The 26,225-nt window shown below is 39.6% G+C and overlaps 2 protein-coding genes across 4 annotated transcripts; one reads left to right on the top strand and one right to left on the bottom strand.

The window, feature by feature from the left end:
* Nucleotides 1-278: 278 nt before the first annotated feature.
* LOC127377465 (zinc finger protein 518A) lies at nt 279-6,206 on the top strand. The gene is made up of 3 exons (XM_051425349.1): nt 279-585; nt 1,484-3,719; nt 3,879-6,206. The coding sequence occupies exons 2-3, from the start codon at nt 1,499-1,501 to the stop codon at nt 4,556-4,558; spliced, it is 2,901 nt and encodes a 966-aa protein (XP_051281309.1). The 5' UTR covers nt 279-585; nt 1,484-1,498; the 3' UTR covers nt 4,559-6,206.
* blnk (B cell linker) lies at nt 5,995-26,225 on the bottom strand. 3 transcript variants are annotated; one of them, XM_051425372.1, is made up of 24 exons: nt 25,955-26,225; nt 25,643-25,705; nt 17,169-17,215; nt 14,273-14,338; nt 13,664-13,710; nt 11,423-11,451; nt 11,225-11,342; nt 10,782-10,885; nt 10,527-10,596; nt 10,321-10,401; nt 9,336-9,361; nt 9,212-9,240; nt 9,038-9,094; nt 8,870-8,897; nt 8,707-8,758; nt 8,477-8,537; nt 8,351-8,378; nt 8,173-8,203; nt 7,840-7,915; nt 7,658-7,686; nt 7,456-7,508; nt 7,268-7,351; nt 7,023-7,178; nt 5,995-6,511 (listed from the first exon to the last, which is right to left on the bottom strand). In XM_051425372.1, exons 1-24 carry the CDS (start codon nt 26,021-26,023, stop codon nt 6,395-6,397), a joined length of 1,521 nt encoding a protein of 506 aa, XP_051281332.1. In that variant the 5' UTR covers nt 26,024-26,225; the 3' UTR covers nt 5,995-6,394. The 3 variants fall into 3 exon arrangements, with proteins under 3 accessions (XP_051281332.1, XP_051281321.1, XP_051281343.1); XM_051425361.1 differs by having other exon boundaries at nt 7,456-7,511; nt 25,955-26,222; XM_051425383.1 differs by lacking the exons at nt 17,169-17,215; nt 25,643-25,705; nt 25,955-26,225 and adding an exon at nt 14,624-14,789 and having other exon boundaries at nt 7,456-7,511.

Genomic DNA, 26,225 nt, shown 5'->3' with positions numbered 1-26,225 from the left:
TTTTATACTTGGGGGTCCCCAGTAATTCTTATATGTTAAATATGTTGGTGGGATGAAGGTTATTTACCACCAAAATACTTTTTTTTTGTATTTTCATAGTTCACCTGTGTGTTGAAGCGGGCACACACAGTCCTGATATCTGGTGGGTTAATTGTAAAACTGTGTCACAATATTTCAGCCTTCCTGCACTCTGAATATCCAGCATGGTGCTTGTGGGTGCACTTTTAACTTGAAACAATGCATTTGACGGATGTAGCTCCCAGTTTTTGTCAGTATTGGTGCAGACGAGCTTTAATGTGCAAAGAGGTTTATTTAATGCTCATCTGAAACGCTCTTTTACACCATTTTGGGCGTCGTTTTACAGCATGCTGACAGAATGAACTCTCCATTCCTGCACTGAGAGCAGTGTTTGCATTAAACAAGCCTTGGTGTTTGTGTGCAGCTGCAGGCCCGGGACAGGACGGCTCTCTGTTGGAGGCACCAGGCTAAAGGCTAAAGGCTAAAGCAGCTCAGAGACTGTAATCCCCGTATGAAACCATCATGGCTGCCACTCGCTGAGCTGTCAAGCTCTCCACAAAAGAAAAGGTAAAAACTGAGACTACTTCACACACAACTACAGCTTTATGGTTCGCCTGTACCACCCGGTGGGTTTCTCTGCAGTAATAACTCGATGCAATGTTTAAAAACTGCTCTGTTGCAACTTTGTCGCCACGTTTTTTTATTCTTCAAGTTATTTCGTCTTTGTAAGCTCTGCTGTCGCGTCACGTTAATTCACTCAAACGCTGTTTCACGAAACGGTTGAACAGTTAGCTCACATGCTACATGATAATGTGTGTTTCCACCCGAAGCGAAAACGGCTCTAAGGGTTTCACAGTGGGATAGTTTTTTTTTTTTTTTTTTATTAACTTCTCTATTCCCATGGCGGTCGTTGCTCGGTACAAAAGCAAGCCTCTCATCACTTTGTTGTGGTCAACTCAAACTGCACAATGGCCGCACGATTCACCGATTAATCTGCCTCTAAGAGGGGATTCCTGAAGCTGCTGTAGTCTTCTTTTAGTGGTGCAGTTGTTAGTTTTGGCAGGTTTTTAATTGCACCTCCCACCGTAGCGCACGGAGTGTGTATTAAGCAGGCGGTGAAGTCCCTAACTATTGTGTGAGCAGGTGAGTTTAAAGTGCATTTTCCTGCAGCTGGTGCTCGATAAGAATGAAAGTTTTGAACGTGATGAGTGTGATGAATGAATATCCATGCAGAGGCATTCTGAACCACAGCCAGCAACAGGTGGACTTTGTTAAAATAACATGCAGAGCTGGGCTGAATGCAGCTTCTCTTTATGGGTTGACTGTGAAATTATGAACCAGCAGTCTCAACACACAGCACACAGTGGTTCTTTTCATTTCATAACTAAGGCAAATACATTTCAGAAAGCACTCTTGGGTTTGGAAGCTGTATTATTTATTTATTGACTCTTTTCTGCACTTTCAGAAACCTTTTGAAACCATGGATTCTGTGGATATTGGCGCAGTTACCTCCACAGGAGGCAATAAACAGCGTGTCAACAAGAAGAATAGAGATTGGCACAAACGGCTCCACCTCAGGAAGACTGCCGTTCAGCCCCCAACTATGCAAAGTGAAGATAAGCGTGGACCAAAGAAGATAGCAGAGGAGTGGGAGCAAAGCGCAGTGTGGCCTTCATCAAAGAAGCCCCCCCAGGAAGCACAGCAGAGGACAAATGACAGCGGAAATACACTCAGGTTCACATGCTCTCAATGTACGGACAACTTGGAATATGTTCACAGAGACTTAGTGAGACACTTTGAGGAAAAGCACAGAGGGAGCCCACCAGTCTTTTCCTGTCATATGTGCACTTTCAGTACACATGAGTTCTCCTACCTTCAGGTTCATCTTTTAAGCCACAAAGACACTTTTTCTAGTTGCAGCGTTTGTAATGACAATGTTCAACGCACATGGCCTGAATTCAGCGCACACCTGACTATGTGTCACTGCCAAAATGACAAATATTCATGTGAAATGTGTCCAAAATTCTCCACAGGCGATGTTAGAGTATTTTTAGGGCACATGTATGCACATAATCTGGGCCTGGACGGAGCCAGTGATGATCTATCGCTGCACACAAAGGACAAGAATAAGTTTGGGCCCAAAACAACCACTCAAGCTTTGCGTTGTCAGCACTGTGGCTACGAGGCATCTCACAAATTATTGATTACGAAGCACATTAAAGCCGCCCATGTTAGCCAGAACGGTAATCAGAGGAAGAAGAAAAAGAAGGAGGTTCATTCCATAGCGAGTGACCCAATCCCAAAAATTAAGCCTCGATTAACAAGAAGTGCAGTTAGGGAAATGTGCTGGCTGACACAGGACTGCCTTTCTCTGCCAGGGAGAGAATTCCTGGATAAATACTGCCATCTGTCAGATCCACAGACAACACTAGAGGAGACTCAACAGTTTTTGATGAAATCTGTTGCCGGGGAAACCGGTGACCAGAAATGGACCAAGGCTCTTAAAACTGTTTTGACAAATGTCCCTCAAGATATGAATCTTCACCCGAAGTCTGAGAATGGAATAATGTCGAACTCGTCAGATCTTACTGTGCTGACGGTCAAGAACAAGATAACGGTGGCTCAGAACGGTGCTACTTATGCCAAAAAGTTGAAAATGATGACCTCGTCAGATAAGGAAACGGTTTCCCCTGAAAGTGCTGCTGATGATGCTCATTGTGTCGTTGACCAAAATGGATGTCAGTCAAATTTGAACGATCATACGCCTTGTCCACAGACTGAAACCAAACTCACTAACGAGGTCTCGATGCCAGCGGAGAATGAGCTGTCTGAGTGCGCTCAAATGCAGGAAAACTGTGAGAATCAGAAATTACAGACTGATCAGAAAGTCGAGGAACATGGTCAAGGAAATGAGGAGCCTATGCATGAGGACGGGGTTAAAATCTCCAGTGAGCTGAAGTTGACAAATGATAGCGAAGAGCCGACATCCGTTCATAAAGTTGTACCAAAAAATAAGAGACGCAAAAGAAGACGAAAAAGAAAGGCCCGATCTAAAAGAGTGAATAAAATATCAGCAGGATTGGCCTTAAAGATAGTTTTGAAGAAGAATCCGGTGAAGGAGAAGCAGTGGGTGTCACAAAGCTCTTTGTCTCCATCAGGAGGGGGTCCGACGGATGATGGACTGCCGATCCCTCGTACAACATTGGAGGAGACGGTGCCGATTCTTCAAAATGAAGTAAACCAGCAGAAACGGACAAAAGCTTCCAAGACTGACCCGCACAACCCCTCTGAAGCCATCACTTCAATTCCTCGATCGAAGCCAAGAGAAGAACTAACCCCTAGTTGTGCTGCAAAGCCAATGGGGTCTAAGAATATAGAAGGAAACTCGGCTGTCACGCTCGAAGGCTCGCTGTCAACGCATCAAGAAATGCAAGACGAGGCAGAGAAGTCACTGCAATTCCTGGAAACCAAAGTTGACGTGAGCGGTTTAGCTGGTAGGACAGGCCAGTCGAATTCAAGGGCTGCAGCCGTGACTGAAGTAGAGGTGGTGTGCCCCGAGAGCGCACGGCTCCAAACATCAGGCAGTGGCAGGGGCCGCCATGTGTCGGACAATAAGATGAGTACAGCCTCTGATGGAGTGACTCCTCGTAGCAGTTACACCAAGTCTTCCCCTGCTTCCCAACCTGTTATCACACCACAGGGTAAGATGGCAAATTATAGTTTCTGCATAGACATAATGGTTAATGATTTAGTATGCAGTGGCATTTTCTTGACATACATTTTATTGTTCAGTTTACATTTTACAACCAATAGCAAACCTGTCTGTTTTGAAACAAGCATTTTCACCTTTTGTCTTGCAGATGAGATAAACTCTGAAGATGTAAGCCTTGCCCTCTCTTCAGAGCAGAGTGTCGAGTCGATGAGAGACAGAGAAGTGCCTGCAAACTCCTGCCCAGATCTTCTCAGCAACACCAACCTGCCTGCAGGGAAAGCCATCCAACAGGAGCCATCACCAGCCCCTGGGCACCAGTGGCAGCTGGTCCCAAAAAACCAGGAGAGGACCCTGAAGTTAGTAGCCATAAATCCATCTCAGTTGGTAAAGCGTCCAGCGGGAGACCAGCCCGTTGTGGTGCTAAATCATCCAGACGCTGACATCCCCGAGGTCGCCAGGATTATGGAGGTCGTGAACAGATACAGAGGGGAGGTGCAGAAGGTCTTACTGTCACAGAGGACCGTGAACGCGCTTTCAGCTATGAACAGCAAGCTCCCTAAGACGGATGACCCGACGGATGCCCGACCCGATTCTGCCAGGCATGGGAAAAACTCTGTACAGGAGAGGTTCATGTTGAAATTGAAATTTCGTAGGTTGAGCAGGAAAAAGTACGAAGTGGTCGGCGTGACCTCTCCCAGCAGGGATGCCGCCGCGACCAAGTTTCGCTGCTGGTTTTGCGGCAGGGTCTTTGCAAGTCAAGAAACGTGGATGGTCCATCGGCAGCGACATCTGATGGAGTGGAAAAGGCCAAACTGTGAAAACTCTTAAATGTCGCATACACTGGATGATATACAGCCTGGAAAAAGATGACTTTGCAATACAACAAAACAATAATGGAAACGCTGATAGCCAGGCTCCTCATTTATTTTTTTTAAAGTCTTAATTATGATTGGTCGTTTTTTGAGGAGAATCACATGATTATCTCGCTTCCTGGAGGGTTTACATTCTCAGGGTAATTTAAACATTTACCTGTTGTCTCTCTCCCAGTTTGAGTAGCTGCAAACTCTTATGTAGGTTATTTGCAAAGCCACAAGGACGTGGTCTGGATCATTTAGTTGTTTGTATTGTTTGTACTTTGTCTACGCAATAGCTTTATTTAAGGTGATTTAAGTACACTGTCTTATGGAATCTTTTTATAGAACACTGTAATATGTATATTTGCCATAACACCTGAATTTTATGAATCAGTTATGTACGGGTAGGCTATACAGCGTGGTAGCTATCATATTTATGTTTCTGGAATGGGACGCAGAGACCCACAAGTTACTCAGATATACCAAAACTGTGTGTTTAAAAAAAAAAAAAAAAAAGACAATAAGCTGTTTTATTCAACATTTATTTATGACTTTTAGGTTTAGCCTTTATATGCTTTTCTTTATGCTTCTTTGGGCCATTGGAAGAATCGGTGCATTTATATTTTTTTTGTATAATAAAATCCAAATTATGTTCAAATATAGTATTATCTGTAAGGTATATTTTGATGCTTTCACTCAGTGGAAGCAGATTTCCCTAAAGACACGATTGATTTAAAATAGTAAGCCTGTGTTTGTGGCGTCGATGAAATACTAGCAAAATGACTTCTTTTTAAATTTAGATTGAAGAGGCCTAGATAATATGATCATGTATATTTTTCCAATGAGTTTCCTCTCTTTTGACTTGAAATGATAATCTTATCTTTTAATTGCACTATGAAAGGAGGATTTATATTTCCCGTTACCTCACCTTATCAGGCCTAAGCCTTTGACAATCTCAACCAGTGTCCTCCTGTGGCTAAACATTTCCTTATGCAGCCATGGTCCCTCAGTATTCTCAGCAAGGGAACTGTGGCTCCTGTGTGTGTATGTATGTGTATGTATGTGTGTGTGTTAGTCAATGACCATTGGACAGATGCACCTGTCCCGTGTGCTGATGTTTAGCATCTATTCTTGTCTCTGGAGCGCACACCTTAGTGTCAGTAACTGTGTGTGTGTGTGCGTGTGCGTGTGTGTGCTTTTTTCAATTTAGATAAGAGATTTATAATTGTGTATATAGTCCAGATAGAGGTACTGTAAAATATGACCTGAGAACTTTCACCAAGTGCCTAGGATGTTTTGTTATGCACAAACAAAGCAAATGTGCATGAGTATCATAGCATTACTTGTTGACCACAAAATAAAAGAACCAGTTTGCCAGTTCCTGGTGGCATTGTGTGATGACTAGAGATGTATGCAACACAGGAAGTATTTTATTAAAACAAAATATACAACCTTGTATTTTTGGCTCCCCAATGTATTGCTGTCATCAACAAATTATTTGTCTGCGTGCTGTCTGTAGCTGCAGTAACACTGTCTCGTCCTTTGCATTTATTTTAATACACTGTTTACTGACTGAGCATTTAAAAAAAATAAACATTTTAATAAAACATGAGTTAAAAAGTCTTCTGAGTCAGTGCTACTTAAACTCTGCATGGCCAGCAATGCAGAAAAGTGCAGGACCTCAAATTAACAATGAGGGAGGAGGAAAGCATCAGATAATGAGTTCTGTAAACAGCAGTCTGACAGTAAACACGGCGGGTTTGGATGCACACGTCCAATCACTTGGCTGTTTGCCATCAGCGAGGTTCATCTACGGCTTAACGGGGTAGCACAGTTTGGTGGCGTCCTTGGTGTTGCTCTGGCTGTCAATCAGCACCAGTGGATTCCTCTGATGGTTCACGATGATGTGGGAGACGCTGCTGAAATACTGGGAAAAAAAACAGGATGACGAGTTAAACTTAGAATTAAAAGTCGAAATATCCTTGAAATCACCAAATAAGGTTCATGAGCTGAACATTTTACTAATGTTGCACAAACAGGATGCAACATATTCCCAAAATTTAGTTGAGATGATTATTACTGATTAATAAGTCAAACAAAGCATTGCACTTCCTACCTATACAGTTTTTTTGTATATTTAGTTGATAATGAATAATTTCCTTCTCAGTCTTCAGTATTACTACAATCAGTGTTCCATGACATATAATACAACCCTATTTTTTCTTTGTATTTAGTTTCTTTCTATTTTACTTTGTTATTTTATGTGTCTTTCTTTTTTCTTATCTGCTGTGTTGTAGCTAGAACTGCTGTAACAAGTGAATTTCCCCAGTGTGGGATCAATAAAATCTTATCTTACATTTCTGAACAAAATAAAATTCTGTGTTTTTTGTAGGCCATGGTGACAGTCAAACACAGTTAAAATGAGTCTTCCACTGTACCTCCTCCCCTTTCTTCTCTCTGCCCAGAGCGTACTGCTGTGTTGTTGGTATATAGCGGATTGGGATGTTGTACACTCTGTCGTTGTAGAACACCACTAACGTGTAGGGCTGTTGCGTGTCCTGACCGGAGCTCTGCCTCACCATGAACGCCCCATCCTGAAAACACAAAGCACTCACAGTCAAACCCAGCAGGGGGTTATGGGATATAATCCACATGCTGCTCGCTTGGATGACTGTGCCCTCACTTTATTTGAGCGAATCAAGACATCATCAGCAGTCTTGCGGTCACATGCGCTGGCATACCATGGTTTCTTATAGACATCTGCGTCCTGAAATAATAAGTAAATGTAGAATAGTTAAAAGTATTTTAAACCGTTACTCTGCATATACTGTATGAATATAGTTAAGTCCTTCTTTTCATATTCATTTTCACCTTATCTTGATCTATTGACCCATTTTCAGAAGAAACGCTTCCTCTGTCTCCTGCTTCTGGGACAAGAGACACACACATTAAAATAATTCAGTTTTGTTTGATAATGTGGGATGATGCTTTTGAATTTGAGTTTTTGAAGCACAAAACGTGTGTGCCTATGGGTGTTAACCTGCTGTGAGACACAAGCAGGGGCTGTACTTACTGAGGGAGGTAAACTGTGGGAGAGGAATTCTGCAAGACAGACCACAAACAGAGCCAACCACAGTAAATACACAGCACAAAGCTGCGATTAAAGGCAATTTTCCTCAGTTGAGAAGCGTTAAAAATGCGTGTGCTCGGTATAAATATAATGCATAGCGTAAAACTGCATTTTACATTTCTTACTTTGGCCGTTTCAAGTCCAGCGTAAAAGCTTTTGGTGGAGGCTTCTGCTCAGTTTGTGTCACAGGCAGCGTTCGGCCTGTGGAGAACCAGACGGATGGTAATTCAAGCTTTTTAGTAAGAAGTAGTCAAGTTGAACATGTCACTAGTTTTAAATAGTTGTTTGATACTGCACATCTTTAATCTGCCACATTCCCCTTTACTTACTTACTACAGGTTTCACTGTATTTCACACTCATAAAACTGATTTCACAGTGTTTAATACAATCTCAATTCGGTGTGACTAATAACGTGTGATATTATGTAGTAGAATCTGAATTAATGTAATGTACTTACTTTCAAATTCCCTAGGTTTTAAATCCGGCCTCTGCAAACAAGTCATATTTAATGATTTATAGCATATATTACCAAATACACTTAATTTTTTACACACATCAGCTGATCACATAAAAACAAAGTAACACAGTAAAACCATTATGATTGAATGTGTTATTTCGAACTATGATTTTCTTACTGGCTTTACAGGTGGTTTCGGTGACCTCCTGAGAGAGAGAAAAAAAGAGATGATCAGACAATCTGTTATTCCCTTTAAAAAGCTTAAACAGCTTACAGTATATATAATTAGGTAAGTGGTGCTTACTCTCTGGGCAAAGGTTTGGGTAGGCGTAGGGGAGGACCCTCTACAGGTTTATCATGGGAACCTAGAGGAGCACACAATGTCACAACAGTCATATGTTTCTATTGTTCATTTACTGTAGGGAAATCCATTTTTCCTCTTACCCCTAGTCATCCTCTAGATGGTGCAACATGCTAGAATGATTCATAGTAGCTTTCTTCATAAAAATACTTATTGTTTGATTTAATACTCACTATCATCTGGATCACAAACTTCATATTCATCTTCGCCTGTGGGCTCCGGAACCTGGAAAATCACAATACCAATATGTCAGTGTCCTCATAACTGTGCAGCATACATTAAATCTCTGCAAAACACCACATTTAAATTACATCTTACACATTTGTCATCACTTACAGTAGTAGGAGATCTCCTCATATTTATTCTGAGGAAGAAAAATAAGTAATTATTAGTGAAGTTATATGAAAGTTTGTAATATAAACAATGTAATAATGTCAAGTTGCACTTAATTAAGTTTCAATAATGACACATCTCTCAGGCCTCCGAATGACATGTCAGTGCTACCTGGGGCTGGGTTTCGGTGGTAAAGAATGCGACTGCGTTGTGGGGACTGGAAATGGTCTGCAAGGTAGATGCAAGGAGTGATTCAGTCTCAGACTGTAGTCAAAATGATTTCTAAAATATTTTATATTCATACAATTACATGAGTGAACCAAGTTGAGACAGTCTCACACTGACCTGCGTGCTGGAAGAGATAATGACTGCTCCTGTAAAGAGGCCATAAAAAGGAACCACAATGAATTCCACATATAAATGTAATGTATAAAAAATACATGTAATTGCTGTTACATAGAGAGCCTACCTCTTTGTCAGGAACTTCATAAAGGTCTGAAAAATAATCAAAGCCAAAATTAAGCACATAGTTGAACCACAAAAGCCTCATTCTGGTGCTGGATCGCATTGTTTTCGTGACAAGAGTAGCTGCCCTTGGGCATTTTTCTGTGTTTGGACTAACTGCTTTTCTCTCATTGTATTGTACTTACAAAGACGTCACATGCATTAGCCTATGAGCTGTTCATTCAATAATATAATAGACACAATGAGGCCTCCTTTTCCTGTGTTTAGCCATGCTAGCAGCGTGGCTCTAAGGATGGTTATTAGTCGGTAAACCACTTTGGTCCAGATTGGATGGGCAAATTGTAAAGGATTGGTGTTTATTCTAAAGGATAAACACCAAAAATGTTCACTTATCCAGTGAAATACCTCAAGATCTACTTGTTGGATCAGCACAAAAGTTTGTACTGACATCATTCTTGCCCTTCTTTGTCATCCTTAGGATGACATTTAATAATGTCTTTACTTTTAATTTCAATTTGCCCAGTACTTTGGTTTATAACTGTGCTTGGAGATACGTGATACAGCCGACAGTGACAAATTGTCCTCCTGGATGCACATTCTTCACATACATTTTATAATCTTTATGTACCAGAAGAAAATTTGTATGAAATGTGATTTTGTTGCTCTGTTCTGTACACCTGACATCTACTGTAGCTCTTCTTGAGGTTTCTTCCATCTTTTCCGGGGAGTTTTTCCTCACCCGTATCGAGGATCTAAGATGTTAAAATGTTGTACATATTGTAAAGCCCCCTGAGGCAAATAGCGATTTTGAGATCAATAAAATTTGTCTTGACTTGAGTAATTAAATATAATCATACAAGCAGTGGGCTCACCATGTTATATCATGAACATAGAGGGTTTGATTGCAAAAGAGTTGTGATGAGACTGAGTAAAGCTTATTAGGATCAATAAGTCTAAGTTGTGTTTAGGTACAGCATGATTATACCTACCAGGACTGGGTGGACCTTTTAAAGGTGTACGCAACATGGGAAGGTCCCTCCCTGCTCTGCTTCCACTGTGTATGATGGGATCTGAGGAAGGGCATGGAGATGTTCTTTAGTTATTATTATCATTATATTTTTTGATAGTATTAGTCCTCGCAGCAGAAGTATCCATATCAGTGACTCTCCCCTCTCTAATTTGTTGTGTATCTTACTGGAAGGTGGGTTCTCTGCGGGTTCTACGTAGTTATCATCATCGTTACTGTCTGGAGTGATGTAGTCCTCCTACACAACAACAAAGACAACATATTGTGTCAGCCATCCACGCTCAACGGAAGGTATTTGCCAACACGGAGGAGATGGCGAAATTAACCAAGACACAGTAATGTTTGTGGAAGTCTCAGCACAGCACAGGCCTGCAGCACAGTATGTGTGTGTGAGCTCAAGGTGGGGAAACAAAGTTGCTTTACTTCATCACTCCCTGTGTGGGTGGGTTCAGGGGGCAGTTGTTTGGAGGGTTTGCTTGGGCGGAGGGGCTTCCTGGGTGGCCGCTGGGGTCGGTTATGGCAGCTGTCTGGAAAGGAGAAGCAGAAGCAGAAAGAGGACATAGGCATTTGCATGAAGCATCATTCTGAAGCCATCTGCATATTGTGGCCATGGCTCAACAGCGTCTACTGAGGGGTCTAAATGAACCAAATTCATCTTCAGCAGAAAGAGAGAGAGATCACTGCAAAGGAGAAGTGACTAGAGATATAGAAACCGAAAATGAATCAAAGCTCGTGAATTTTGAATTTCATCATGAGGGTAGCTAATTATGTTGCCATAAAAGTCAACACTCAGGCATTTATTGTGAAATATAATATGTTTAAAGCACGGATATAAATAGTTGTTTTTGTCAAGTGACTGTACCGACCGACATACTCCCCCCTTGGGAAGGAAGCAGAGGGAGTTGTGGTGAAGACTTTGTGGCTGGGAGGAGGCTCGTAGCTGTCATCCTGGTCCTCATGTGGATCCTCGTATGTATCATTATCCTGGGAACAACATACTTGTAATGTTTCAAACAAATATCAGTAGTTTAAATGGCTTACAACTCACAATTTCCCCAACTTACATAATCAGGGTCAGACCCTTGGTCATCATCTGTGAACACAGAAATTGAAAAGGATTTCATTACAAATAAGAAAAAATGAGTCTGAAATAGGTCCTCAGTTTGTGGAAGTAAACTTTTGAATTGTGGATTTTATTAAATTCTGCTGCTGCCCAAAAATATTAAATACCAGCATTTAATTCCTCCGAGCAGGTGTCAGAGCAGGTTTTCTAATTTTAGCTTCTCTGTTGAGGAACCAGTGGAGCGTGCCTCTCACCTCTTCAACAACTGCATCATCTCTCAACAAGTGGTTTTATCTCTGTTTCCATGATGCAATTTGAACAGAAGCTGCTGTCACTAAAACAGCGTGTTTATCATAATAACACCTGGAAACAGGCATAGGGATATCTATTAAGCAACAGGTCATTTCATTTTTGGTACTTTAAATATATTTTACTGATGATACCTTTGTACCTTCTCTTTTCCTGTTGTGTACTTTGTTCACTTTGCAATTTAAACCATCAATGTGTGCAAGCAATTTGTCATCATTAAAGATTCCCTCCAGACATAAGACATATATACAGTCTGTTGGAACAATAATGTGTATCTGATATGCTTTGGATATGCAACGTGGAAGTATAATTTCCACATTGAAACCCTTAAAGGTCCAGAGTGTAACATTTAGCAGGATCTCTTGACAGAAATGCAATATAATATTAATAATATATTATAAGAATAGTTGTGTTTTTGTTAACTTAGAATGAGATATTTTTGTCTACAGAGGGAGCTGCTCGCCTTCCTTGTTGAGTTGTCATGTTTCTATGGTAGCGTAGAGCAGACAAAGCAAACACTGACTCTAGAGAGGGCCTTTCACAGTTTCCGCAAATTTGGAAGCCACCGTAGTTGTAATCAGCAAGTACACCACTATATGCCACCCTGGTGATTACATGTGAACGCCCCTATCTAGAGCCAGTGTTTGGTTTGTTTCTTCTGGGCTACTGTAGAAAGATGGCAGTTTATATTATACGAAGATATAAACATAGTTATGCATATTATTTTACATTTCTGGGGCATGTACTCCTTCTACCTCATTAAAAACTCCAGAATATATGAATATTCATATTTTGTTTATTTCTAAAGTTTTCCTGCTGGACACAAGATGTCTCCTACTTCACTGTAAAGTCCATTCTCAGTGGATGTGTACTGGTGTCTTCAAGTTCCTACATCACATGTGTGATACAGTGTACACTGTATAGGTTACTGGACCAGGTTAGTCAGTTATGAAAGACTAGGTTATATCTCTGCACTGTATTTTTCTCAAGTTTGTCTTAAAACAACACTCACATTCCCATATGCACACTAAAGAAGTCCCTGTAATAACTAGAGGTGTTGAAATTAATCAAATAATCGAGGCATCACGATGCAGACATGGACGATGCTGCATCCATAATCGATTATAACGCAATGATGTCGCTCGTTAATTTTCCAGCCACGGCATAACCATTCAAATGAAAAATAACATTCTCAGTAGCCTAACCCGTTTCATCTAGACCAGTACTTCTCAAATAGTGGGGCGCGACAGGCAGGGGGGACTGACGGGTATTGAACTATACAGTATCTTAATGCATTCCGTCAAGTCAAATATCCTATATGGCTTTAATAGAAAAATGTATTTGAAGCATCGTGATGCATCGAGGAATCGAATCGAATCGCTGACGTGATAATCGTAATCGAATCGAATCGGGAGATCAGTGACAATTCACACCTCTAGTAATAACCCATCCTGTCCATAATGAATGGTAAAAGATTTCAGTGACACAATTCCAATGTTAGTGATGGGGTCCAGCAAGTTTATATGAGGTTCAAATCTTCCAAAGTTTGACTCCTTTCAGTACCAGATCTTCTCTTTGTTTCCTACAATGTGTCTCTGCTGAGCTTCGGTGCTGGGTTAGCGACATAAAGAAGGGAATTTTGTACTCGAGACTAACTTTGGACGATATGACTTGATTTAGCTAACTCAGACTCAGAATGAAGACTCTGAATCACTAACACTGGAATTACGTTGCGGATGTCTTTGTGGCCAGTATGGAGAGCTAGAATTCTTTCAGTGCAATGTACATATAGGCTATTTGAGCGTTGTTAATAACCACAATCAGTGTTAATGTTGAATCTACAGACACATATACTTGCCGATTCGCTCACACCATTTCTTGTGGAACCAGTAATAATGACTTTGCCATTATTTTCAGTAATTCATGCTCTTACCTCTGTAATCTCTTGCAGGTACTTTTGGAAGTGGTTTGCTTTTCAATCTGGCATACAGAGAGATATTGACATCAGCAGCAGGCAATGAAAGACTGAACAGTGCTTTGACAATGTGTGTGTAATACAAGATAGTAATTGAGATGTAAATTATTAAAGTGGAATTGTTTGAATAATTACACTTTGGTGTAAAACACATTTCCTAGCACACCTGTGCTGTAAATGTGTAAATGCTCTATATTTGCATAAGTTAGCAAACTGATGTGCATATTTACCAGACAGGATGAGAATAAACGGATACTGTAACACGTGTGTCATTGTGGCTTCGATCCTTATGTGCATTAAGAGGACTCATTTCAGGAAAGGAAAGTGAGAGAACAGCCATCTGTTTAGGTTATTTTTGGTCTGTGGGTCTCTCTCTTATTCCAACCGTTGTGAAAGCGGAATTGACCTTCTTTACTGATGCATGTATAGCCCACACGAAGAATTTTTTGATCACCAGACTTGTCTGCGAGATTTGTCTGCGACTTAACAACAGACTTAAATTTAGACTGATATATTTTCCACTGTGCTTTCTCAACCATAATATTAGGGTGCAGTGAAAAGACTGACCTTCTTAGTTTATTCAGTAAGCTGCCGTCATTTTTCTTGATGTCTTGAACAATTTTCTGAAGCTGCCTGGAAAACAGAAAAGTGACATAGTAAAATTAATCTGAATTTAATTCATTCAAATTCTAACAAGGTTTACATTTGAGTTTTGCTTCATGTAATGGTAAAACATTTGTTTCACCTTTGTGGATAGAAGTCACCAGATGAAACAATGCTTTTACTAACACTACACTGCAACAACTGTGGTTTCATTCTTGTCCAAAGCGCCAGATATAGACATTAGCAAAGCATTAGCAAAAAGCGATATTGTGCCATCGGTCAGCTAAATATCTGACTAATAACTGAAGTTCTTACCGAATCTTTGCTGTAGCAGGAGCAGCGAGTTTACCTAACGTATCCATATTCATGTTTAATCCAAGAGTTTACATTTTTGTCCCTCATTCCCCTTGTGCATTATGTCTGTGCTGCCAGATTGCTTGCAGAAATGTAAATGAACACTGTGTTTGGCTAAGAGTCACGTCTTTGTCATAGAGGGGAGGGAATTTATTCTAGCCACTCAAAGAAAAATCACTTCTCCTTTCCTCTCCCTGTCTCACACACATACTCAAAAACAGATTTCAGTCAACATGCTTTCAACAACGTCTTACATCACATTTCTCTCGACTCTTTTCAGTTCCACTTGCATTCAGACACAACTACTTTACCTGCTGCTGATAGCAATGTATACATCTGATCACCTGAATGGGGTCGCAGGAGGCAGCCTTTAGCTTAGTGTTGTCATGTTTTTGGAATAGCTTTTAGCAAGGTCAGCCATGCACTTATTGGCTTTAATTTCTTAACATTCCATCATCTGCAAAGAATTGTGCCACTGTTTTAAAAGCGTCCTCACTGATATTGTCATTACTGATGTTACTGTTTGACACCCTTTGAATACATACATTTTTAGTTACACATCTTGTTTCAATAGAAGTGTAAGGAGGATGCCTGTTTTTAGCTCTGCAACCGATCTATGTGCAAGGTCATTCATGGTGTCATGGAAAGTACCATGTTGTAATTCTTAGTGTTTTCTATATATGGAAGGACTACAGTGTGTGTGTGGTCACCACATGGAATTTTGTTTTAGTTCTTTTTTGTGAATATTATGGCTCAGCCACTGCGGAGGAGAAACCAGGAAAATGCGTAGTGTGGTATCAAGAATTAAAAGAATTAAAGAAACAGTCTGGATTTTTAAGGAACCAGCTGTGTATGATTCATGATGAGAAAAAGTCCGTTGTCAGCTTTTAGTCACCATTTGGTCTGTGGCTGCTGAGTTGGAAATTAATAAAAACAAATTTGCTTATGAGAGTTTTGAATTCCTGTCACCTTACTTTTCAGTTACCTACTGGAGAGGATTACATTTCCAGTCAGATGTAAGTCAGTTGTTTGGCAGTATGGTGTGGCAATATCTCCAAATCTTCTCCTAGTGTTATGTTAATTTAACTTTCTAAGAGGACCAGTGGACACTTTCAATGCTACAGCAATAATGTGCAACTTCCTGGTTCAACAAGTGTATGATTAACCACATAAAAAGAGGAACTGAGAGTATGAAAGTATGGGAGCCCAGGACTGACAATACCACATACAACAAAATTGAAATGTAATTTTGATTTTGCACCACTAGCCCCACATTTAACCACTTAAACCACTTAAGATGAATGTAAATTACATGATAAGCTAAGTAAAACATTAAAATGAAAACATGGTTGGAAACACTTGTTTAAATCATTACAATTTTGTAATGATTTAAACATAAAATATGTTTTCACATCAAAATGTCAAACATCCATTTCTATGTTATATTTTGTTCAGTTGTGTACTTAAATTATCCCAAATGTTTCTAACAATGTACAAACTCATTTATTCAGGTACCAGTCAGAGAGCGAGAAAGGAAGCCAGCAAACTTACCCAAACGTGAAGTGAATAAAACTTTAATACCACGTCTGTGAACAATTTCATGTCTGATGCATTTTCATGAGCAATAGTGGGTGTTAATACAAATACAGACAATGCATGATCCCACGCTACTTCACCACGTCAGCATGTCTTTTATTGTTGTTTTGATGTGAGAAATGACATACTGTGCATTTAAAGCTTTTATTTAACCATAATAGAAGGTCAGTATTATTTTCCTTTTAGCAATAACGATGCATTTACAAAAACGTATTTCTTTTATTTTATTTTTTAAATGTATGAATTGATTAATTTATTCATCATCTATCATAAATATTAAATAAAAAATATATATGAAAATGGTTACACACACATTACAAATAAAGTTTCGGTTTCCACTTCACTTTAAATGGAATATTAATGTGAGACACACACACACACACACACACACATGGGGATACATGAACAGGAAGAATCCTCACAAACAAGAACAAACACATGCAGCCAAAATGTGCAGGTGCAGTCAGACAAACAAACTCACACACACACACACACACACACACACACACACAGTGTAGGTTTTTATATTATATATACATATTACACACAGGCATATATCATATAACGTCTAGTGTACTAGAATTGATTACTTGGTGATCATGATGATAATAATACTAATAATACTATTATAAGTACTACTTCAGTATATGTTGAGGGTATTAAATGCTATACAGATTGTCAGATCCCTGAGGAAAATTGTGATTTGTCATTTTGGGCGACATAAATAAAATTTGACTTGGCCATCCCAGTGGGTATGAATAGCACTCTAGATTTTGTGAATAAGTGTTACTATATGTTTTACAACAAAGGGAGATATGAGAAGCAAAGAATGGGAGGAGGAAGGTAAGGTGAGCAGAAAGGACGATAAGATTGAGGTGTGTGATGACAGTGGTATAAAAGTGTTACTTACGGTTGGTGGACGAGACTAAACTTGCTCATGTCACTGTCAGACAGGCTCTGTGAAAGCATCAGAGAAATCAACTGTAAACACACAGTGACAAGTTGAACAAAAATGAGAGACTATAGAGTTCACAAATGACTGTGATTCCTTATAGCAGAGAGATGATACTCCAAGTGTGTCACCTTCCCTAAATACATGCATCGGAGCAGTCATTCTATTTGGGCTGCAGCGTGCATCACCTCTTAACTTACAGGAGATGGCAGCATATCACTAAGGGCCATTTCAACAGCACACTTTTTGGACTAATGTAACTAAACTAAACCAAAGAAGAAGAGTAGACACACAACATGGGAGCTGCAGGGTCAGAGAGGGTTACAAACATGATATAAATGCATATATTAATAGATAGAAGCACTTCAGTCTTACAGTTGTAATTATTCTTGGTTAGATACTGCTCCTCGACGGAGAAGTTACTGGAATTTGGTGCCTTGATAAAGGGCTCAAATATAGTATAATGCTCAAGGATGGGAGATCAAAATGAGATCATTTTATTGATGTACTGCATGTGGCTCATTTAATGCTAAAATGTCAGAGTGACACTTGTTTCTAAACTGACATCTCTCAAAAATATAGCAAAGATAAAAATATGTGTTTTAAGTGCTCTTGCCTAGTTTCCCTTGTTAAGTGAATTAAAACTGCTGACCTCCAGCCGAAGCGCTTGCTCCACTAGCCACACAGTATTGACATTGTAAGCACACACACCACCCTGTTACACAATTTCATAAGTCATCAAACATTTAAAACAGTTGATCTGGCTGCCTGCTGCATTGTGATTTTTTTTGGGTTGCATTTAATGTCTGCTTTGCAGTAAGGCAATTGTGATTCGTAAATGAAAGGAAATGATTACCATAAAATATGCAACAAATCCCTCTAAATTATGTATTTCCCTCTTCATTCATAATTCATTGCTCCAGGTCGTTACTTGCTCTGTCTCTTCTCTGTTTTATATTTGTTGTAATGTAAGGAAGATCCATGACAGCAAATGTTTGTGAAAGTTCAGATATTGTGCGTTTAAGTTTGTAAGATGCCAAATGAACAAATAGAGAGAGGCTTGTGATAAGAGGTTAATGTGTGAGGTATGAGTCTAATATGGCTGGTTAATTTAGATATGAATAATGTATGACCGACCCTTTATCTGCAAGGTCTCTTGTGAAACAAATGTAATGATATACGGTTCTGATGCCTACATTTGATTATATAGTGTTTTTTTTCAAAGCTGTTTATGATTTATATGAGATATTCCACAGGGAAGGGCTTGATAATGCAGCTTACTTTACCTTAGTGTGTGAATATGGGAACTGTGGTGCAACAAAATCATGTTTTACTTCTAGGAATAAGCCCATAGTACAGTGAAAGCAGAGCATGTGATTTAATCATTTGTAAATTAGAGAGGGAGATCACTTAATATGAACGGCTTTACCTCCTTCAAAGAACTGAACCTTGGCCTCACAGATACACACTTGATCATCCCACTGACTTACAGGAGAAAAAAACGCATCGGTATAAAATCAGACTTAGCCTTTTGACACCGAATAAAATATCAAATAGTCCGCCCCAGTGGATACTCCCAGGCACTGCTCCCACATTGAATTATTTATAGGAGTGTCTGTGCTTGTTCAAATGAGACACAACAGCTCTACAAGCTGCAGCCTCTCCATTGTACTACAGACCAGGAGCCCTCAATCAAAACAGCACTCGGTCACATCTTCATTTCTTTTTTTTTACATTTTTATAATTTACATGCAGTCCAATTAGCATATGTGGAGAAAAACTACTGTCCCCATGGTCCAGTCTTTTTCTAGCTTGAATTCTATTCTGCAGTTGAGTGATTTGTGTGAAAAGCAATGAATGTGCATGCCAAATTCTGAGCTGAAGATTATTTGAATGAATGCTCCACCGGTCCTTAGTTGGTAGTATTAGCAAGGCTGCGACTCAAGTCAAGCTAGCGGCTCTCTGAGGCCATATTTAAAGGCCCAGTGTGAAGGATTTAGTGGCATCTAGCAGTGTAGTTGCTGATTACAACACCCTTGCATCACCCTCCCATTCCAAACGTATAGAAGAAACTACGGTGGCTGCAAAAATTGCGTAAAATGTGAAAGGCCCTATCTAGAGCCAGTGTTTGGTTTGTCTGTTCTGGGCTACTGTAGAAACCCAGCGGTTCAACATGGTGGACTCAGTGTAAGACCCACCCAGTCTGTATTCAAAATATCTCATTCTAAGGTAAAGAAAGCACAACAATGCTTTCAGGTGATAATACACTAATGAAAATATAGCTACAAATATTATATTCCAATAGATCCCCCTCAGTGTTACACACCGGACCTTTAAGCACAGCTTGATCTAAATGTTAAAATGCTCTAACAATGCTCTCTTACTTTAGTATGTCAACATGCCAACATCTGCTAATAAGTAGTTAACGCAGCTGAGTACAGCTAAGGCTACAGGAAACAGTTCTGCAGATATTTTGAAACCAAAGTACTGGACAAACTACAAATCCGACCTGCTGCTGGCACTGCATGAAAAGTCAGTCTCGCCAAGGTCATCAGGATTCATCTTTTGATCTTGAATGTCTGCACCGAAATCCATGGCAATCCATCCTGTAATTGTTCAGTCTGAACTAAAATGATGGACCAACCGACTGACAGACCAACATTGCCGTCCCTACTTATTGCTGAAGAGACATTCTAAGCCGAAAAACAATGCCACGATTGTTTCTTCTGTCTAAAACGATTACATATAAAAGATTAGTTTTTCCTACACTCTTCACAGTCCGTTCTCATTCCCAGGTCATCAAATACAGCTGCAAGTGGTGTTCAGTTAGTTGCAATCTGCAACTTCACCACTAGATGCCACTAAATCCTACAGACTGCTCCTTTAAATCGTAGTACCTGAAACAAACTAATATACTCAGTATACAAAACATAAGCATGCTCACAATGGCTGGTTCAAAGACGTCTGTGCTGTAGGACACTTCTTCAGATGTTGTGCAAGATCACCTTGAGCCCAAACATTAAAAAATCCCTGGTTACAGCTGCCAAACATTCAAGCACATAACCTTTAAAGTACACATCTTTTGTAGCTTTTCAGCAAGAGTTCGGGGTCAGTGTGAAATCTCAGTTTCACCCAAAAACAGGCAGATGGACGACCACTTTTTGTTTCTGTTCGCATGTGGCTGTCGGTTCTGTTTGAATGGCAAACAGCAAGCAGAGGGGTTGACGCATGGAACATTTGTTAATGCTCTTCTTTGAAATGAGTTTCATTTCACGATAGAAAGAGCAGCTTCGCAGCTACATGCCCACAAAATTACCTTTGGTTCTTTCCCAGCAGCTGTGCAACGTCTCATATCTGTCGTTAGGTGAGCGACTTTCCACATGTTCACAAATCTACACTAAATGTTCCAAAATCACAAGTGTAACAAGCTAATTATGGTTTAAAGTGTTTTTCTCCTTTAAGACACAAATAGTGCGCTCTGTTTCCTTTATAATCCATTACAAAGGGACTGTGGCAAAATTCAAATTAGATTTTGTGAGGCTACAGATGGACTACATTAGCACCTAGTCTCTGTGGAAAATTACATTTGCTCTTTCTCTTTTGCCTATATGCATTTTACAAACCTCCTTTTTTGAGCACATATTTGTATTTCTGTGCATGCCTGATACCACCAACAAAGTAGGCATGTGATATATATGAGTGCATAGGCTGTCCTTTACTGTGAGTGGCCTTTGTTTGTAGTGTTGATGTCATCACAGGCAGGAGTTGAAAGTGACATCCTCGCTCAGCAGCCACACACAGGCAGCGTCACAAAGATAGAGGCTGACAGTTCTTTTGATCTACTACATATCTCTTTTAACCTGTCTACCTGTGTGAGCGAACATGGCATCAAAAAGATGGAGATTGCCTTTATCTACGCTGTGCTGACTGACTGTCATTCCCATCCACACTGTAGTGTACAGCCACCCACCACTCAGACAGAATTAGATTGTTCCTTTTTTTCACTGCTCATTCTTACCACTGTGATGAAGAGATGTTGTAGGAGTAATGTGAAGAAGGTGCATTCGAAGGCAGAGCCCGTTGTTGTCTTATGAGAGCAGTTTAAATCTGCGTTGCCTACTTACTTGAGCATTTTATGGCCTTTGCTCCATCTACTGTATAAACATCATATGAATATGCAAAGTAAGCCAAAGGCAATGCTCAGCAGCACGCTGGCTGGATGACATTCAGAGCCCACAGTACAGACCCTCTCTGGCCTTACACACACGCTGAGTTACTGATGAGTCAAACTGAACTTATCATAAATAATTATTCTTCATTTTCTGCTGTATCGCTGGCTGACTGCTGGCCTACATAGGTTTAAGAAAAATGTTTGTGATCACGCATGTTTAATAAATTCTCAGGGATGCGTCGTAGTAGCATTGGTGCAGATATGTATTATAAATTTAAAGATCCCCTCCAGACATATACAAATATTCTCCTTTTTCTAAAAAAAGAAGTTCAAGACAAGATGTTAACTCCATTCTCATTGTTTGTGTCCTGGAGGTTTCCATATCACTTGTGTACTGGACTCAAATACTGGACCATGACTGGTTTCTAAACTAGTTGTTATGTCACAGAATCATGCTTGAATGTACATGTGAAAGACAAACTTTGCTGCTTCAGATGATGATAAAAACTGTGTCTAGTGTCAAACTCTGCACATTCATTATTTTAAAGAGTGTGTGGTTTTAAGAAAACATCTTGTAATGTAAATACAAATAAATATCTGTTTTAGTTCAGTCAAATTTATAAAATAACTGTGATCCAACCTTCTAAAGCATCAAAGTTTACAGTTGCTGTTGTAAAATCCTCTTGCAACAGGAAGTGACATTTCATTGCCAGAGGCAACAGCAGCTTGTTTGTCAGAAATAGAAGAGGAACTGGATAGTTCCAATGAGCAACAACACTCATAACTGAAGAGGTAAAGAGTGCCACCTACTGAAACTCACTTCATCATCAGGAAATCCAAGAAAAAACATTTCTCATACTTACAGTAATTACTTTTTAGAGCTGCGGATGTCAAAACAAAAATCTATGAGGATGCAGATTGCAGATTAAATATTAACACCGCTCTGTCTAAAACACATGGTGTGGTAAGGACAAGGTACAAGGACACACACTTTATATATACAGAAGGCTCTCTCGTGACAGTATAATGGTCAATCCATCAGCTAACTTAGTAATTCTCAAACCTCTCTGTCTTATCCCCCTTCAGAAGAGCACTTTTATTTCTTTATGTCACCACATTAATCATATTAATACAACTTTAGGCTGGCTTAGCATTCATCCTCCTGGTAATTGTTTTTTTCCTACCTGCCCAGGGACAACAGATGCAAATTAGCTGTTAATTCTGGTGCAATTACTTTTAACTGTGCGCTGTCCCTGCAAAAATAAACAGTACTACAGTAGCTTTACAACCCCACAGGGGGCCCTCTCAGGGTTTGAGGATCACTGAGCTAACTATTTGTAACTAACTACAAATGTTCAGAGGTTGAAAAAGTACACACATCCTTTACTTAAATAGAATTAGAAGATACCTGTGTAAAAATAGACTCTAGTAAAAGTAGTACTGATCCAACTTCTTTACTCAAGTAAAAGTGAAAAAGTACAGGCTCCAAATGAACTTCTGGTTTCTCCGAAGGACATTTCTACCAGCTCTTTCTGTGCAAAGCTAACTGAAACTTCGAATAGGATATACAATATAGTGGAGGTGAGGGGGGTTGGGTTCCTCCTCCCCAAAATGTTATTTGACTACAGATTATTATTATGAGAATATTTAAAAAAAACACACAGGTGGTAGTTCTTCACATTACTGGATTATGATTTTTTTATGTATAAATATAACTAAATATTGTTTCTAGAGCAGCAACAGCAACAACAGCAAATTCACTATAAACTCAATGATATCTCACTGGAAATAAATCTAGAATGTCAGTAAAATAAATCATATTTCTGACACATAGACACCAGTCAGTACCAGTCCTTCCTCCTGTCCTCTCAGATTAATGACAAACCAACACTTAGACTGCCGACAGACGGCTTTATTCATTATTAGATTAACAAGAATTGTCGCCAAGTTGAGTAAACTGCACTGCGTCTGTCTGTCTGTCTGTCTGCCTGCTCTATGTGTGTGTCTGGAGCTGAGCCCTGCCCTCTGTCCTGCAGAGAAGAGAAAAGAGAAGCGCGAACATAAAGGAAGCAAAATGTTGTAACACTAAGCCCTGCGCCCTGTATGTATGACTATTATGATCCTTAGGCTGTTTTGGTGCCCTGCACACAGTGCATCATGCAGGGTGAGTTGGGTGTGTAGCGGCGGTGCTGTATTCATCAATAATTCCTCTCAAATATATTGAAACTAAAGTACCAAGCCTGTTTTGCAAATGTAAGGAGTAGAAAGTGCTGATATTTGTGGAAAAATGTAGCGAGTGAAAGTAAAAGGTTGTCAAAAAACATACCTGAAAAAACTTCTTATACAGTAGAGGTAGGAAGTACAAATACTCTCACCTCTGCAAATGTTGTTAAATTGACTTTCACTTAATTTATTACTATAATACCCGATTCAATATTAAGACTCTCCATCATTACACATATGCCTAATTTGCCTAAAGAAGAGTATCTGTACACGATTTTATGGCAATCGATCTAATTGTTTTTGAGATATTTCAGTGGTGGACCGACTGATTAACGTTACCATTCCTAGAGCCACGCTGTTACCAAAGTCTTCAAAATTGATCGTCTGGGGACCTTGAATATTTGCCGCGAATTGCATGCCAATCAATTAAACAGTTGAACCATATATTATGTCAACCTTGTGGCGGCACTAAAGGAAAAGTCAGGTAATCAAAAAAATCTTCATGCCAATCCATTCAGTAGTTATTGACATATTTCCGTCTGGACCTAAATGGTAGACATTATTGCCATAGAGTAACAGCAAACAACAGTACACACAACTAGGTGGAAAACATTTTTAATTGATACTGTATGACTGTGAATGTCTATCAGACTCTGCAGCCTTGAAGCTGGTTGAATTCAAGTGTGTGCACCCAGTGGTTCAGCTATGGTGAAATATTCTTGTTCAATACTGCATGGGTTTACCTAACTTTAATAGAGGCCAGGTGTGCTGGCTGTATCTGTAGCTAGGGGATCTATCAGTCAATACACATACTGTATGTATATGTATTTTTCAGATCTAACTTGCACATCAAAGCCTCTACTCTGAAACATTATTCACCGATAAAAATCCACAGCGAGCATATTTGAGGGGAGATAAGCCTGTGAGATACAGGGGAAATATTTCAATGATGCAATATCCCACCTAAAATAGAATCAGTTCAGGGTCAGTGAATAATGAATAGAAGAGTAGATTGTTGCTCTCATTTGTTTGCGTGGCAACAAGTGTTTATAAGTGGCCACTAGAAAGATGCATATAAATGGAGGCTTCTACAGGCATGCAAATGCACAGGAGGTATGAGTGAGATATTATTAGGCTCCCTTACAATAATATCAGGAAATTATAAACCCATGCTTCAGTTATTTAACTGCACAAAATCCTCTTTAAGCAGTTCCCCCCACGCCCATGACTGTAGCAGATTTAATGATACTTACTTAAATAAGTAGGGATCACAGCTTTATTTTTTAGCCCTAAGTCTCATTTCACACTTCTTACTCTCTCCCAAACTGACACAGTTTTCACCTGCATGCAATGTGTCAGTGTGCGTCTCAGGAACATCGTCATGCCCTCGTAGATTGCACACCCAATGTGGATGATGGAGACAAAGCAATAAGTCATATCAAAGCAGAAGTTGCAACTGATGTACTCACTTCCATATTAGGAGGGCCGCTGATTACACACCAAAACAGTGTGGGAAGTACTATGTGTACATGAACTAACACTTCATGTCACGTTTCATATCCTGTAAATTCCCCCCCGTTTTTTAAACTTGGACATTTGTACAGGACTTAATGTTCATAGTAAAGTTTATTCTTTAATCTATTAAAAGAATTCAAAACATTTTTGAAGGTTTAGGATTTATCTATATCTAAAAGAACAAAAACAACTTATGCAATCTCATTTGACTTTAAAAGAGTGAAAATGTTGCAAATGTTCAGCATTGTAAACTGGATTTTCACTTTCAGATTTATAGTTGTTTAAACAGGCACAAATAGCTCAAGGAGATGTAATTATTCTGCTGTTTTTAATACCATAATCATAATAATAAATTCTAGGGAGGATTTGTCCAATTTTATGTAATTAGAATAACGAACTGAACACAACCACAACCCAGATATGATCCTGAACGGATTAGTAGATTATGTAACTGCAAGAGGGACAGAACGAGCATTTCCTGGAAAATTCAGGTGAAAGAAGGAAAATGAAGGGATTAACTCACCAAAAGTCTCTGTCCATCAATCTTCAGTCTGTTTATAGTGACAGCACACTCTTGCATTTTGTTCTAAGGGCAGTAAACACATATTGATTTAGTTTACTGAATGAACAACACAGATAAACTGAATTTAATTCCATAGTACTTGTCTCCCTGTCCTGTTTTGAGTATGTTTGAGTGTACTCAAACATACTGTACAGATACAACATACCTGATAGCTAGAATGGACCACTAACCTTTAAAATGATGAGAAAATAGGTCAGCATGCCATCTAAGCCACTTCTAGTTTTCTAATTTAGAATTTTTTCTTGTACTCACCTTGCACATAAAGAGGGCTAGTTGAGCCTGGTCCCAGCCCTCGCACTCCTCTCTGGACGGCAGGTTCATTTTTTTCTCAACAGGGAGCCTCTGAGCAGGAGTGTACTTTTGGAAGTACAGTCATAGACTGACCCGTCACGCACCACTGCTCCAACACACCGGCCTGCCTCAACATGGAGAAGTACACACAGGGAAGTCACCTCATTAAAACCAACACATATATCTCCGTCTTCTCCTTCATCCATAAGTTATGTGGCAATTCGTGGTATTT

This window comes from Dicentrarchus labrax, unplaced genomic scaffold (genome assembly GCF_905237075.1).
Source record: "Dicentrarchus labrax unplaced genomic scaffold, dlabrax2021, whole genome shotgun sequence".
Classification (NCBI taxonomy): Eukaryota; Metazoa; Chordata; class Actinopteri; family Moronidae; genus Dicentrarchus; species Dicentrarchus labrax.
Note: the sequence above shows the minus strand (reverse complement) of the source record. Positions and strands in the feature narration are given on the sequence as shown.

What these genes read in the sequence shown, in the direction of transcription:
- LOC127377465 (XM_051425349.1), top strand. Translation starts at nt 1,499, where the DNA reads ATGGATTCTGTGGATATTGGCGCAGTTACCTCCACAGGAGGCAATAAA. An exon ending in ACCTGTTATCACACCACAGG is followed by an intron (nt 3,720 to 3,878) that starts GTAAGATGGCAA and finishes TTTGTCTTGCAG; the next exon opens with ATGAGATAAACTCTGAAGAT.
- blnk (XM_051425361.1), bottom strand. Translation starts at nt 26,023, where the DNA reads ATGAACCTGCCGTCCAGAGAGGAGTGCGAGGGCTGGGACCAGGCTCAA. An exon ending in AAAAGGTCCACCCAGTCCTG is followed by an intron (nt 9,362 to 10,320) that starts GTAGGTATAATC and finishes ATTATTTTTCAG; the next exon opens with ACCTTTATGAAGTTCCTGAC. An exon ending in ATGAAGTTCCTGACAAAGAG is followed by an intron (nt 9,241 to 9,335) that starts GTAGGCTCTCTA and finishes GCCTCTTTACAG; the next exon opens with GAGCAGTCATTATCTCTTCC.